The sequence below is a fragment of the Microtus pennsylvanicus genome, chromosome 16 (assembly GCF_037038515.1).
Source record: "Microtus pennsylvanicus isolate mMicPen1 chromosome 16, mMicPen1.hap1, whole genome shotgun sequence".
Lineage (NCBI taxonomy): Eukaryota > Metazoa > Chordata > Mammalia > Rodentia > Cricetidae > Microtus > Microtus pennsylvanicus.
The window spans coordinates 13,060,259-13,076,252 of record NC_134594.1 but is presented as its reverse complement, the minus strand read 5'-3'; the positions used below and the strand labels follow the sequence as shown (position 1 = coordinate 13,076,252).

General features: G+C 42.1%; 1 protein-coding gene across 1 annotated transcript in view; it reads left to right on the top strand.

Annotated features, from left to right (window-relative positions):
• Positions 1 to 5,237: 5,237 nt before the first annotated feature.
• Positions 5,238 to 15,994, top strand: part of Bbs7 (Bardet-Biedl syndrome 7) — a 33,752-nt gene continuing 22,995 nt past the window's right edge. Inside the window, exons 1-7 of the mRNA XM_075951070.1 lie at positions 5,238 to 5,447; positions 7,001 to 7,066; positions 8,665 to 8,727; positions 9,139 to 9,314; positions 11,965 to 12,151; positions 14,164 to 14,236; positions 15,174 to 15,290. Of these exons, the coding sequence (XP_075807185.1) occupies positions 5,412 to 5,447; positions 7,001 to 7,066; positions 8,665 to 8,727; positions 9,139 to 9,314; positions 11,965 to 12,151; positions 14,164 to 14,236; positions 15,174 to 15,290 (718 nt within the window). The 5' untranslated portion in view covers positions 5,238 to 5,411. The remainder of the gene's footprint in view (positions 5,448 to 7,000; positions 7,067 to 8,664; positions 8,728 to 9,138; positions 9,315 to 11,964; positions 12,152 to 14,163; positions 14,237 to 15,173; positions 15,291 to 15,994) is intronic.

The following is a 15,994-nucleotide window of genomic DNA, read 5'->3' as shown; positions in this document are numbered from 1 at the left end:
AGATAACGACAGGCTTGGTGGGTACTGTTTTTGCTCTGCCCCAACCACTGCGCTGGGCTGCACAGCCAACTCCCTGAACCTCCTGAGCAGCTCCCAGCTAGTCACTCTCTAGAGATCCACCCTCTGCCAAAAGGAAGTAGAACATCCCCGGTGGTTAAGGACTGCCTGGCCATGGGCAGAAAAGGCTGCCCTTGTGTCAAGGTAAGGCTAAACTTTGGCACAATCCTTGACCCAGAGAGCTTGCAAAGGAATGAAGAGAAGCCAGACTCAAACTTGAAAGGGTTTTGTGGCAAAAGCATATCTTGGTGATTAGAGCCAAGGAATGCCACAAAAATCACACCACGCAACAGACCCCATGCAAGAGATTTATTGGGGAGGGGCGTGGAATGCAAAAGGTAGCCTCGGAGTGGGGATGGGGAAAAAAAGGCAGATCAGGTCCTTTATTGGGGACGTCAAAGGGGGTACGGACCATGAGCAGGGAACATGTGTGAACATGGAAATGGAAGCATGTTGTGTTACTGAGTGAGTCAAGGCAGAGAGAAACCTGGTTCCAGAATATAAACTGTGTTCTTAGTTAATCAACAAAACTGATCCAAGTATGTAAGCGGAGACTGCTCATTCATTTCCCGGCTGCCCAGACTCGAACAATCACACAGAAACTATATTAATTACAACACTGTTTTGCAAATAGCTTAGGCATATTCCTGGCTAGCTCTTACATCTTAAATTAACTTATTTCTATTAATCTGTATATCGCCACAAGGCTATGGCTTACCACCAAGGTTCTGACTGGCGTCTTTCTCCTTTGGCCGCTACATGGCATCTCCTTGGCTTTGCCGATTCTCTATCTCCTCCAACCTGGCTATATTCTGCCTGCCAACTTCTTCAACAACTTTAAAGCAACTTCTTTATTAACCAACGGCAATAAAACATATTCATAGCATAGAGAGGAGGATCCCACATCAGAAATGTTTAACTTTTTTTCACTGTGAAGAGGCCTAAATTAGCATCAGTGAAGCCATGACAGGTTACCGACTAACAATACTGGGACTAGGGCTCACCATTATAACAACCAGGAAAAGCCACAGACTATACCCTGCGGGGAACCAATCAGAATTGAGACAAACAAGTACTAGATGCTCCAGAACATTAAGAAAAGCTTGCCTAACTTGTATATAGGTTGCCAATTTCCATTTCCTGTTTGGCAAGACTTCTGTTACCTCACTCTACCCAATCAGGAGTTCAACCCCCATCTGAATCCGGAATTCCCCTTCCCCAATCCTTTGCTCCTTAAAAACATTGCCATAGCTGAGCTCAATCCTCTCCCTGATCCAACTGCTGCGTCGCAGTGGACAGAGTCCAAAGCTCCAGCTCGCAATAAAGGTTCTTTGCATTCGCATCTGAACTGCTGGTCTCTGCGGGGCTCATGATGCGGGCATAACGACCCTCCCTTTTCTCTCTCCTTTCTGCCTGGGAGATTCTCACAAGGAATCGCTGCTCCGAGTCTTACCAAGTTTTGCTTCTGGAAACACACCCTAAGGCATAAGTCACTGTGAGGGTTAAAGGATTACTGTCGGAATTAATATTTCTTCGGGTCTTAAAGAGGGCTGCAAGTCAGCAAGCATCTGTTCCAGCATCCGTTGTACAGGCAGAGAACTCCGGAAAGGAGCAGTCAACGACATAGTGGCACAGCTCAGAGAGGAAACATGCTAGCAAGACCAAAATCACCCTGTCCAGAAAAGGACATTTGGATGCTTTTAGTTCGAGGATGGCCACAGACTCGGGACTTCTCTGGCATCTCTTGCTTTTTTTACTTTTATTCTGTTCCTTGCTCCTTTCTCAAGTCAAAAACAAAATAAAAGTAACAGCTCGTGGTTTAAATAGTATGTTTAACAAATTTGACAATTTTTAAAGAAATGTATAAGCTTTTGTTCTTGAGAAATGTCTATTCACATTGTTTGTCCATTTTAAAATAGATTATTAGGGGGGGGGGGTTGTGTTGCTGCCCTCGCTGTCTCTCATCTCTCTCTCTCGTCTCTCTCTGTCTCTGTCTCTCTGTCTCTGTGTGTGTGTGCGTGCTTGTTATATTGTTGATGCTATCACCTCAAAGAAAACGTGGTCTAGGAACTTGGATTCAGGTTGCCCTGTCTGAAGCATTCAAACATGGAAAGGTTCACATGAACTTCTATGGGTCTAAAACTAAAGAAAGTCATAAATCAAGGTATTTGCCAAATGTATTGGTGGGGAATCAGGTGTGCGGTTTCCAGACACTATCTGATGACATCCTTAAGTTTAGGGTGGTGGGGGAATAATGCTGATGTACACTGAAAGGTGTTTTAGCTGACAGTTGAAAGGAAATTAGGTCAGGTACAGATGTGGGAATAAACAGCTGTTAACGGGACTAAAATGACTCCAAATAATTTTGGCTGTGGACCTGCAATTCTCCACAACTACCAAGGCCTAATCAATTATCCTTGCAGAAACAGTGTGACTTTCTTTTTCCTTTCTAAGAAAGTCAGTGCACAATATTCTGAGTATTACCATCTCCTGCTGTTCTGCAAATCATCTGTTTACTCTTGTTTGTTCCCTTTCTGCCCAAAACAAACACCTTGGCCCCCTACACTCCCATTTGTCTATTTTGCGTTCGTTTCCTGTGCTTTTTGAATTTTGTCAAAAAAAAATCGCCTATATCAAAGTCCTGATTATTTACCTTGTCTTTCCCCTCTGTAGATTTTTGCTTGCTTGTTTGAGATGGGATCTCTCTGTGGATACTGTCCTGAAACTCGCTGTGTAGACTAGGCTGACCTTGAACTCACAGATTTGCTTGCTTCTACCACTGAGTGCTGGGATTAGAGGCAGGGGCCACCCTGCCCAGCTTCTCTCTGTAGTTTTATAGTTTCAGGTATTACAGTCTTATCTTTGTTTTTAATTGGTTTGTGTGTAGAGTTGAAGATAAGAATTAGGTTTCTTGTGGAGTGAGCGGGGGTGGGGGGAACCACACACATATCCAGCTTTCCCAGCACCATTTATCAAAGAGTTTCTATGTTCTCTAGTGCTGTTTTGAACACTTTTGTTGGCATCAATTGGCTGTAGATTCTTTAGATTATGCTTTTTATTCTCTTCCTTTTGTCTATTTGTAGGGCTCTGTGTATCTTGAGAACCCGTGTTGTAATGCCTCTGGCCCTGTTCCCTTTGATATTCAGGGACTTTTCTATTTCCACACACTTAGGATTTTTTCTAGTTCTTTGATATTTTGATGACGTTGTATTGGATCTCTGTATCAATGAATAGCATGGGCATCTTAACAATATTAATTCTCCCAACTCAAGAATATAGGGCAAGGCTCCTTTTTCATGTGTGTGTGTGTTTCAATTCTTTCATTACTGTTATTCACATTTGCTGCAGCCAGCACAGCCTGGATAGCCAAGACTGGCGGGGGGGGTGCCGGGATTGAGACATGGATGGCTTCTTTTCAGGTGGAAGAACAGCAACCTTTATTTTGTCCAGCAACCTTTTATACCTCTATTCCTTCTGTGGATACCCACCGGCCAGAAAGAACACAAACATCCCTGTCAATTACAGACCACAAACCACAAGGAAGTTCTGCTGTCAGTCAGGGGGAGTGAGGGCAGCTGGATCACAACATTTCTGTTTGTTTCTTGAGACACTGTCTCACTATATAGCCCTGTCCTGGAACTCATTATGTAGACCAGGCTGCTCTGGAGCTCACAGAGATCCCCCTGCCTCTACCTCTTTAGAGATTGGAAATGTGTTTGCCGTCACCTGCACATTCATATTAATAAATTTTTTAAGACAGGTTTTCACCATAATGCCCAGGGGTTTTAATTTGTGATCCCTTACGCAAATCTTTGAGTACCCAGAGATACAGGTGTGCATTGCACACGGAATGGCGTGTGGCTGGAGTGGTGTCTTTGGCGTGCTGTTGAATTCATTGCTAGTTGGGGGGGGGGCTTTTTTTGAATTTTTTTTAGATCTTTGTTTCGTTGATGATCTCTGCCTAGAATTTTGATTTCATTTTCTTTTATTTTTCTTCCGTCTCCTTTTTTTGTTTCTATTTTTAAGTTTTAGAGAAAATAACCTTTGTTTTAACTCAGAATTCTGGTACATACCAGTTGGAAGGGTTGCATCTGGTGAAGTTTTTTAGGCCAGCAGAGTCTCAAGGTAACACACGACATCACATGGCAAGAGGTTGTGTGTGTGTGTGCTCTCTCTTGTGTCCTTGTCTGAATTTGGCTTGAGGAAATGCTGGTCTACAAGAGTTTGGAAGCTTCCCGTTCTTTTCAATTTTAGGAAATTGTTTGGGAAGAATTGGTGCTTTTGTTTGAGGCACACTTCTCTCTTTATATGTTATTGCTTTATTCAGATTTTCCGTGTCGTTACCATTTAGTTTCTCCATTTATTTTGTTGTTTCAAACTTGTTTCTTTAGTATTGTTACATTTTGATTTGATTTGCTTGGCCCAGGGTCTTGAGCTGCGGCCCTTTGGGTAAACGGGTGGGAGGAAGGGAACTGGCAACATGGCCGAGCGGTTAAAAGCACTTGCCACCAAGTCCAAGGTTGTGAGCTGTCTTCCCAGACCCGCAGGGTGAAAGAACTGACTCCTGAAAGTGTCCGCTGACTTCGACATGAAGCCGCCCACGCACACATATTAAATAAATACATGAGGGGGCTGGAGAGATGGCTCAGTGGTTAAGAGCATTGCCTGCTCTTCCAAAGGTCCTGAGTTCAATTCCCGGCAACCACATGGTGGCTCACAACCATCTGGAATGAGGTCTGGTGCCCTCTTCTGGCCTGTAGACATATAGGCAAACAGAATATTGTATCCATAATAAATAAATAAATATTTAAAAAAATAAATAAATACATGAATACAGTTTCGTTTTTGCTGCTCTTGCACAGGACCTCGGCCAGCACATCCCAGGCCCTGGCCTCCTCAGAAGGCAACAGGCATTTGAGGTACACAAATATATGCATGCATTATTCATATGCACACAAAATAAAAACAAACCTTTAGGGAGAAAGTTTGTATGTCAACGCCTAAAATGAAGAACCAGGAGTGGAACAAGGCCCCTAAATCTGTGCTCCACGAGGAGCTGAAACTCCAGTGGCTCACCCAGCAGCTCAGAACTAGGGGGCGGAGACCGCGCCCTGGTTGCCCTGGAAACCAGCTCCAGTCTAACCAACTCCCCCTCCACCCCACTCTCTCCGCAGCAGCTCGCAGTCTAGTGGCCGCTCTCCGGGGGAGAGGGCGGGACCAGACAGGTCACGTGTCGAGCTGGCGTTGCTGGGCGCTGCTGCCTGAAGCAGGGACCCTGGTCTGCTGAGTGCCTGGCTCTTCCAGCGAAGGCTTCCAGGCTGGCGAGCGGGTCCCTACCCCTCTGTGCGGTCGCCATGGACCTGTCTTTAAACCGAGCTGACTATATCCAGGTAAACCCGTTGGCGGGCGCCCTCCTGGTGGACGTGGGACTGCTGTCCGCAGGCCTGGAGAAGCAGCGGTCCCTCTAGGCCCGGCTCCTAGGGGTGTCCCAGCAGCTCCCAGTGGCCTCGAATGTCCTGTCTCTCCCCCCGGGGCTGACCATACCAGCCATATTCCAGGAAACCATCACAACCCTATTGAGCTTACTAGTACAAATGACGAGTCGGGGCCCAAGGAAAGTGAATAATTTGCCCCATAGTTAAAAATAATGGCCAGGCGGTGGTGGCGCACGCCTTTAATCCCAGCACTCGGGAGGCAGAGGCAGGCGGATCTCTGTGAGTTCGAGACCAGCCTGGTCTACAAGAGCTAGTTCCAGGACAGGCTCCAAAACCACAGAGAAACCCTGTCTCGAAAAACCAAAAAATAAATAAATAAATAAATAAATAAATAAATAAATAAATAAATAAAATAAAATAAAAATAATGTAGTTGCTGTTTGAATCAGTGTGGGGCTCCAGAGCGGGTATCCCTTTGGGGCATAACTCCTTCCATCCCTAGAACCATCTCTTAAGAGTTCGTCGTGGTACAAACATTTGCTTAGTTTCCCAGGAGGGTGGATCAGATCCTTCACGTTAATACCTTAGGGATGCTGATCACCACCTGCAGTTACTAGCAGTTGGATCTGTCCAGTTAGTCGCCAGCTCCATGATGCCTTTAGCTTGGGTTGATAGGGCCTCCCAACCTCCCTGTTCAGCTTCCTCCAGTCATGGTTTGAAGCTCCTGAAAAGGTCGAACTCAACAGACTGTTTAAAACTTTAACACTTTGCCTAAAATTTTAGAATAAAGTCATATCTGTAGTATATGCAGTTTTTCCATGACCGGTTGTATTTAAGTTCTGTCCTCCTTCTGGTGAGAGCTACCTCTGCAGAACAAGTCATGCATGCTGCGTTCATCCCGTTCGTTCCTTTTGTAAAATAGCCATTGTCGGCTACAGTGGATGCTTTTAACATCGGCATGAACGTCATTTCGGTCAAAGTCCCCTCTTTCCAGTCACTAATAATTTGAAACGGCTTCTGAAAATATTTTCTGAACCTCTCTACTAGTAATGTTATATAATTATTTTACTTAATATTGCTGCGGCCAGCGCAGCCTGGATAGCCAAGACTGGGGGGGGGGGATGCCGGGATTGAGACACGGAGGCTTCTTTTCAGGTGTAAGAACAGCAACCTTTATTTTGTCCAGCAACCTTTTATACCTCTACTGCTTCTGTGGAGACCCACCGGGCCAGAAAGAACACAAACATCCTTGTCAATTACAGACCACAAGAAAGTTCTGCTGTCAGGGGAAGTGAGGACAGCTGGATCACAACAAATATGATATATTTTGGGTCGTTTCCTGTATTCCTTCTCTCATGTATTTCGTTAGGAAATGTTACCTGATAAGAATATGTATTACAGTGGAAAAATTAAAATTCACTATTTTGTTCTTTTTTAATTTCTGGTGTAATAACTTCAAGTTACAGTGTGTCAGAAAACGTTTGCTAGTTGGCTGGTCTGTTTCCTTAGGTGGGAGTGACCTCTCAGAAGACTATGAAGTTGCTTCCTGCCTCAAGACAAAGAGTCACGCAAAAGGTACCATGCTAGACCCTGACTTCGCCACCTTGGCTCCACAGGAGAGGTTCATTCTGCCATCCTTATTGGTAACTTAGCGAGTAAAACGTGCTGACCTTAGCATGGAAATTGAGCATCTTTAATTTGAGCAGAAGTTGGATTATGAGCAAATGTTTGCAGATAGTCATGTTCTTGGCCATTGATATTACATGCAATTAGTGAACTGTGTAAGAAAACTTGATAGAAATCATACATCTTGAGCTTCAGTTATAGTTCTTGGTGGAGACTTATTTAGTCTGTTTGAGACCCAAGATCTGTCCCTAATGCTGGAAAAATAAAACAAAACACGTCATTTTTTGGTAATAATTCACTCTATGTACCATATCGTGTATATATAGAGAAAAAGAAGTTCAAAATACAACAGAATATTGATCATTTCTTTCAATCTTCCATTTTGTTTTATTTTATCTTACTTTTGAGACAGGTTTTCATGTAGCTGAGGCTGGCCTTGAAGTCTTGATCTTCCTGCCTCATCATCAAAAGTTGAGGGATTATACATGTACAATCATTCCTGGCTTAAATTTTCTCTTATTGTTTGAATTATTGTTTTGAATGTTGAACTGTGTATTAACTTGGTTTCTTATAGACATAAACCAATTTCTTGTAGATTAGTAGGATATTTTAATAGTTGCAAAGTAAATGTACTATCTTGGTGCATTAATTTTATCAGGATGAATTTAGAGCCGCCCCCCCCCGTAAATGTACTTAAATACATCATTTGACCTTTGCTATGTTTTTGAAGTGATTTGAATAAGGGCAATTTCTGCAAATAAGGTGTTTAAATATGTGAGAAATCTGACATTTAAACAGAACTTCAAGAGAATTACCTGATTTCTAATTATTGTTTATTATATTTTATATAATAGCATGTCTCAAAATATTTACTCATTTAAATTGTTGAGAATCTAAAAGAACTTATTTATGTAATATCAGTACCTATGATACTAAATTTAAATCTAAGAAATATTTTAAAAATTAAAAAGTCAAACTCAGTTGGGTGGTAGTGGCCCAGGCCTTTAATCCCAACACTCTCTCAGGAGGCAGAAGCAGGTGGATCTCTGGGAGTTCAAGGCCAGCCTGGTCTACAGAGCAAGTTCCAGGATAGCTAAGACTGTTACACAGAAAAACCCTGTCTCCAAAAAAGAAAAGAAAAAGAAAATCAAACTCGTCATGTTTACATGAAAACCATATTTTCATTAAAATTGCATATATTGTCAAAATAGAAGAATTTAGAGATAATCGTGATATTATGTTTTATTTTTGCAAATGCTTGAGTGTGTGTCAAGGGCAAAGGTCGATGGTTTCGATTATCTTTTCAGTATCCTCTGTTGGGATGGTTTGCTTCAGTTGCAATACATAGAAAAAACCTCACTAAATCAGTTTACATAGATACATAGTTGAAAATAAATAAAGTTTAAGTAGCCTTTTGAGGTAACTATCTCTTTTGATGCTCTCTTTAAATCTGAGGAGGTTTCCTGGGTGTTCCCGCAGTGTGTCATCTGAAGGCACTGGCGAACTCTCCACCATGACGGTGTTCACCCAGAATCCCTCTCTTCCAGGTGGTTGTTGGAGATCAAGATGGGGTCGTGCTGTGCTTCGGCATGAAGAAAGGAGAGGCCGTGGTGAGTGGAGCTGCTTACGACAGCAGTTTTTCCAAAAGATAAACACACTCCTTGCTCAGTACTCCTAGGTTAACATTTTCTGAAAATATGGGAATGGAAAGTAAACTGTAAGATTGTATAACTCGGGGCTGGAGAGATGGCTCAGTGGTTAAGAGCATTTCCTGCTCTTCCAAAGGTCCTGACTTCAATTCCCGGCAACCACATGGTGGCTCACAACCATCTATAATGAGATCTGGTGCCCTCTTCTGGCCTGCAGATATACACACAGACAGAATATTGTATACATAATAAATAAATAAACAAATAAACAAATAAATATTGTATAACTCTAAAAGTCATAGCTTTTATAGTCAAGGAAAATTTTTACAGTAAGACAACTGTACACAACTTTTTCCTACTTCATTTTTGCAGCCAGTGTTCAAGACTTTACCGGGGCAGAAGATTTCGAGGCTGGAACTAGGAGGGGTTCTCAACACGCCCCAGGAGAAAATTTTCCTGGCTGCAGGCTCTGAGATTAGAGGCTTCACAAAGAGAGGAAAACAGTTTCTCACCTTTGAAACAAACCTCACTGAAACCATTAAAGCCATGTATGTTCTATTCTCTTTCAAGTTTACAGATGTTGTACCTGTAACACATTGGGTTGGTGTAAAACATGTGATTAAATTAGTATATACCGATGGTTTCCTGGAAAATCAAACTGGCTACAGGCACTTCCTTAGTCAGAACCTAGACTCAATGCAAAGCTGATTGGCTGTTGTAATGTTTTCAGTGTTTTTAACTTTGCTGTGTGTGTGTGTGTAGGCACTCACACTCACTTTTCGTTTATGGGGCATTTCTCAAAATGTGGTTTATGTTTTTAATGGATACCTAGTAATCGTGTTCATTTATAAGTCACAGTGATAGTAGATACACGTTCACGATGTGTGGTGTCAGATCAGGGCACTTAGCGTGTGTGTCACTGACGTAACGTGTTGTTGGGAATGTTTGAAATCCTCTCTTTCAGTTATTTTGAAGCGTAACATTGTTGAATACATTCAGTTCTCGCGGCCTGGTTGGTTCAGCCACGATCGTGATCAAGGTATATGTAAGAAGTCAGAACCTAAAACCTCTGCAGAGACACGGGCTCCCGTTCCTCAGGTGTCCTCGGTCATTCTTGTTGGGAGGCAGCGATAGTACGTTAACAGGCTGAGCAGAACTTGATGTGGTGCCTCCTGTCTGTAATCCCCGCACTTGAGAGACTGAGGCAGAAGGATTGTCGTGAATTCGAGGCCAGTCTGGGCTGTATAACGAGTTCAAGATCAGTTTGGGCTACAAAATGAGACCTGGTCTTAAAAACCAGAAGGCAAAACAGAACAAAAGCCTGGCTGTTAAAGTTGGTGACCACTAATGGTTGTAATTTCTAGTGAATTGGGTAAAACTAAGTGAAAAATAAGTGACTTCCTGGCTCACAATTAAAATTTTAGATTTTTTTCTATTTATTGAGAGGTGGGGAGTAGGGAGAAAGTGTATGAATGAGGTGTGTGTATGCATATGCTATGGTCTTCATGAATGAGGTGTGTGTGTATACATGTGCTATGATCTATAAGAATGAAGTGTGTGGAGGCATGCATGTGCTATGATCTATATTAATGAGGTGTGTGTATGCATGTGCTATGGTCTATATGAATGAAGTGTGTGTAGGCATGCATGTGCTATGATCTATATTAATGAGGTGTGTGTATGCATGTGCTATGGTCTATATGAATGAAGTGTGTGTAGGCATGTATGTGCTATGGTCAATGGGTAGAGATCAGAGGTCAATGTCGTAGAGTCAGTCTCCTATGTGAGACCGAGGAGAGATCTGGGGAGAGAATTCAGATCATCAGGGTTGCCTGGCAAGCTCCTTACCCTCTGAGCCATTGTCAGCACTGAAATTTTAGTTTTTTTGAGCCATGGGAGTGCTCCACCCCCCCTTGAGACAAGATTTGTCTATGTGGCTGTCCTAGAATTCACTCTATAGACCAGGCTGGCCTCAAACACAGTTTCTGCTTCCCAAGGGCTAGGAATAAAGGTGTATACCACCACCGTCTGACTTCTAATCGGGCTAACCCTGCTATCCCAAGACTTCTTGGGAAGCCTAACAGTAGATACCTCCCATCTGGTAATGAGGGTGACTAGGGGTGGCTTTTACACTTCTTCCTTTGCTGTGACGCAGCCGAGTTAAACGTGTAGACAGAGGACCAGTGTGGAAACCGCTGGTTCATGCCTTCTCTTTACAGTAGACAGATGCTGTGTGTTGTTCCTCGCAATGCACAGCATTTCTCTGGACAAGGAAGGACTTTTAAAACTCGGTTTGGTGAAATGACACAAGAATTCAACAGCAACAAGTGAAAATAATTTCAAGTAGTTTAACAAAAATATAATCTGTTTGAAACGCCCTTGTAGATGAAGACATGATTTAAAGTCAGTTCCCTTCCGGAGTTCCTTTCTAGCACATTAGGGTGAGGTTAACGCTGGAGCTGAAATTGCCCAAGCTCTAGTCTGTCAGTCCCGCTAACATTTTGCTGTTCATTTGTAAAAGGGATAATAGCATTCTACATAGGCTCATGAGTGCTAATGTTCTAATTTGGGTTATCAGTTAGGGCAGCAGTTGGCACATGGTACACATTTAAAAAGTTTCTCTTTTAATATTGGTGTCTCTGTAGCTTTGGAGCCCGTCCTGGAACTCGCTCTGTAGACCAGGCTGGCCTCGAACTCACAGAGATCTGCCTGCTTCTGCCTCCGAAGTGCTGGGATTAAAGATGTGCGCCACCAACACCCGACTTGATCCTGTTCTTTAAAATAGACAAATTCACACACCTGTTCTTCCTTTTTTCTGAGCTTTTCGACAAGAAGCCCAATTTACAATCCTCATTTTCAGCTTTCAGAATCAGAAGTGTTACATCAGTGACTAGAAATTAAAGCTGCGTGGTTTGCACCTGACCCCACACTTAGGAGGCAGAGGAAGGATATCATGATTCCACGGTCATTCTCAGCTGTTAGAGTGAGATCAGGACAGCCTAGAAGACCCCATCTTTAAAGGGGACGGGGACAGAAATTAAATGTGGCGGGGGAAAGCAGGGATAGAAATTAAATGGGGGAAAATGCAAAAAAAAAAAAAGCCTATATAATATAAGTAAACTCTTCACCTCTGAAAGAAAATCAGCTCCCTGTGCTTTTAAGTACAAACATCCTAAATTACTGTTTGAACATCCTCAGGTACATATCCGGCTCTGACCTCTTTCTCAGTGCGAGCTACATCTATAATCATTACTGTGATTGCAAAGACCAACATTATTACCTCTCTGGGGACAAGATCAACGACGTCATCTGCCTTCCCGTGGAAAGGTTATCCCGCATGACTCCAGTGTTGGCCTGCCAGGATAGGGTGCTCCGAGTTTTGCAGGTGATGTCCTTTGGAGTTTTACATCTTTTCTTTATCCAGCAAATCATATGGATTCCTCAGGACTAAGGCTTCTTTAACAATTCCTGCTTTAAGTATCCTATGTTAAGTTGACGGTGAGAAAATATTTTTCATTTAATAATTTGTTTCTTACTTCAGGCAAATGTGTTGAGATCTTTGGGAAATTTATAGAAAATAGCTAGGGCTGGAAAAGGCTATTTTTGCTTCCCTATCTTTTTTTTTTTTTTTTTGATTTTTCGAGACAGGGTTTCTCTGTGGCTTTGGAGCCTATCCTGGAACTAGCTCTGTAGACCAGGCTGGTCTCGAACTCACAGAGATCCGCCTGCCTCTGCCTCCTGAGTGCTGGGATTAAAGGCGTGCGCCACCACTGCCCGGCTCTGCTTCCCTGTCCCCCGTCCTGGATGCAGGTCCCCAGAATGGAGCATTTTGATACAGACAGCTGTTGTCAACCCTTTCCCCACTCCGTGTCTTCAGTATTTCTAGTCCTCAAGAGCCGAAGGAGAAGGGTAGACGAGAAGGTGGCAGATAATTTGAATTTAGCAATCATTTAATCACAGTATGCGGAATAAAGTAGTCAGTAAATAATTCATTGCATAAATAAATGGTAGAGTGTGTTGTCTAACGTGCACGAGCCCTCGGGTTTGAAACCTAGTGCTACATAAACCTGATGTTGTGGTACGAGCCCCAGATTGCCCAAATTGCAGCACTCAGGAGGTAGAGGTGGGAGAATCAGAAACTCAAGGTCATCCTTAGCTTTTTTTTTTTTTTTCTGAGACAGGGTGTCTCTGTAGTTTTGGAGCCTATCCTGGAACTTGCTCTTGTAGACCAGGCTGGCCTTGAACTCACCTGCCTCGTCTCCTGAGTGCTGGAATTATTATTAGCTTTGTAAGAAGTTTGAGATCCTATTTCACAAAAGACAAGCCAGGAATGGTCTATCATTCAGCTAGAGATTACCTAACTGATTTCTAGAGTTCTGTTTGGTTTTACAAGAGGCTATCTATATTCTTTCTTATTTATTATTTTATTTTTTTCTCAACGTGGCATTATCATATAGTCTCTGTCTAGACCAGAACTTGTTATGGAGACCAGGACACCCTCAAACTCACAGAGATCCACGTCTCTGCTTCCCAAGTGCTGGGATCAAAGGTGTGCCCTTCCATACCTGCCCATATTGTTATTGTAAGATAAATCAGCAAGGATCAGGGAAAGGGGGAAACTGAATGTTTGCCTTCTGCCTTGTTCGTTTCTCCTTTCCTGCCTTTGAGAATACTCCATTCTCTGAGCTTGCCTCTTTTACAGCTTGTAGATGTCTATAAAACGATAAATCAAGGATGAGCATATAGCTCTTTTCCGTGTTGTAAGTTAAACTCTTGTAAGTGGTGTAGTCATTGAATTACGGAAGTGGCAAAACTAGAAAGAAAGAAGAGGACAGCAGCTGGTTTTCTTGTCTAAGTAGCAGATGATCCAGCCCCTCATGGAGTGAGTCCAGGGATTCTCCAAAGGCCAGGGTTTCCCAGAGATACAACTTCAGATGTGCTCAGAGGTTTGAAGTTAGTCTGTCTCAAATCCACCAGTTGACCCGGGAGAAGACAGAACTAACTTGTTCCTGGAGAGTTTAGAAAGGTCTTCACAGGATATGGTTTTCAGATAGACAACATATTAAAAATGAAAACTATTGGCTTCTGTGTCTAGAAGTTCATTGTTTGGTCTTTGGATGTGGTTAATTATGGATTTTTTTCTAATAAAGTTCAAAAATTTAAAAACTATTGAAAGTAGAGAATATATATTTTTCTCCTTGTGCATATATATATTTCATTTTCAATATGCCAAATTATTGACAAAAACATTTATATTAATAACCTACTTTCTTAAAGTACTTTTTTAATGTTTTATGTTAATAGATTTAGATATTGATGCTTCCCATGATTTCCCATATTCTTTTGAGTTTTTTTTCCAGTTTCAGCTTTTATAATTTTATAATTGTTTTCCTACAGGGATCCAATGTGATGTACGAAATTGAAGTTCCTGGTCCACCCACTGTCTTAGCCCTACATAATGGAGATGGCGGTAACCCGATTTCCGTATTCACAGCAGCTTATGAGTGCAAAGATTTAAGTGAAGACAGAAAGTTGTGTGCAGAATGTAGCAGAGTCAAGTGTGTTTCTTCTGCTTGCGTACCTGCTCAGTAATGAATTGTTGAACTTCCTCATCTTGAAATGAAATGAAGGAATGAAATGCATGCCCTGGCAATGCTGAAGCAGGCATGGTCAGCCCGTATATGGCGGTTCTGTTAAACTTGTCCATATTGGGTTTCATGGTCTAAGCTGATGAGGACAACTGACAAGGTCTCTTCCTCAAGAGGGCACCAGATCTCATTACAGATAGTTGTGAACCACCATGTGGTTGCTGGGAATTGTACTCAGGCAGTGCTCTTAACCTCTGAGCCATCTCTCCAGCCACCTTGAGATTAGATGTAGGTAACATGCTTCACCTGTGATGACATGGTGACTATTTTATTCTCATTTCTGTGAGTCATAACAACACAGTAGAGGGGATATTTATGTCTGGTTTTCATTGATGAGATTGTTTTAAGGTCACAAGAGCTTAGACATGAACGTCATATAGTTAGGGTTCCATAGGAACTACCTGGAAGCAGAGGAATAATGATAGTCTTGCTTCTGGACACCTCACGACCGCTTTATTAGAAAAGAAGAAATGCCAGGTAGAGGAATCTTAGTTCAGAAATTCTAAATGTAATTAAAAGGTACAGAGCCAACATAGACAGGCATTCTTACATACATGAAATGTTGTTCTATGTGATTTTTATTAGTTTATTTTTTTGACATGCATATGAATGGTGGTATTGTAGGGTATTTAATACATATGTGCCAGATATTTTTCCCTTTAAAGAATTTCCGCAAATGAATTTTTTAGACTTTATGTAATATTTGAATTAAAATCTGCTTAAGCTATGGTGTTCAGATGCTCACCTTGATTTGACTAGGTGACTCCGGAGAAGACCTTGTGTTTGGCACATCGGACGGAAAGCTTGGGCTTGTTCAAATCACCCCATCCAAGCCAATACACAAGTGGGAACTTCGAAATAGCAAAAAGCGCGGAGGTACACTTTCAGTATAGTTCAGATTACGAAGTTTTAACAATTATTTAATAAAGCAGAGCATACGATTTATTCTGATTTATTTGGTTATATTATATAGCAGGCTTATGATTCACAGAGACACCTCTGACTTACCAACTTTTTGTTTATGGCATGTATTGTACTATAGATGTAATTTTTAAAATACGAAATGCTGTTTGTGGTTTGGGAGAGACATATAGGTTAATCTCCATTATTCCACTGGAATAAGACTTAGCTGGAATCTGAGACATTTGGTGGGATTTAAAGAATATAGTAGTGGGTCAGAAACTTTTTATTTTCTAAAGAGTTTGTAAAGTACCAAGAATTTATACCCAACGTGGTAGGTAGCGAGATGGCTATTTATACGTATGGATGTTTGTTCGTCTGTTTGTACCTTAGCAGATAGTTGCTAGGGGAAACAGAACAAACAACTGACTATGTGTGGTCTCTTCACCTGGTCGTCGGCAGAGAATGCAGTAATTTAGTGTATGGTAGAGCAGCTCCTCTTGGGCTCAGTGTCCGTGAACGTGCTGTAGAAAAAGAAAGAATATTCTAAGAGGAGGAAAAAATAATTGCAAAGCTCTTGAGACAGGAGGTGAGCTTGATTCACTGGGGGACAATAGAAAGGCCAGTGTGGCTGAAGACAGGACTGTGGGCAGACTGGTCCCTGAAGCCTCTGAGGAATG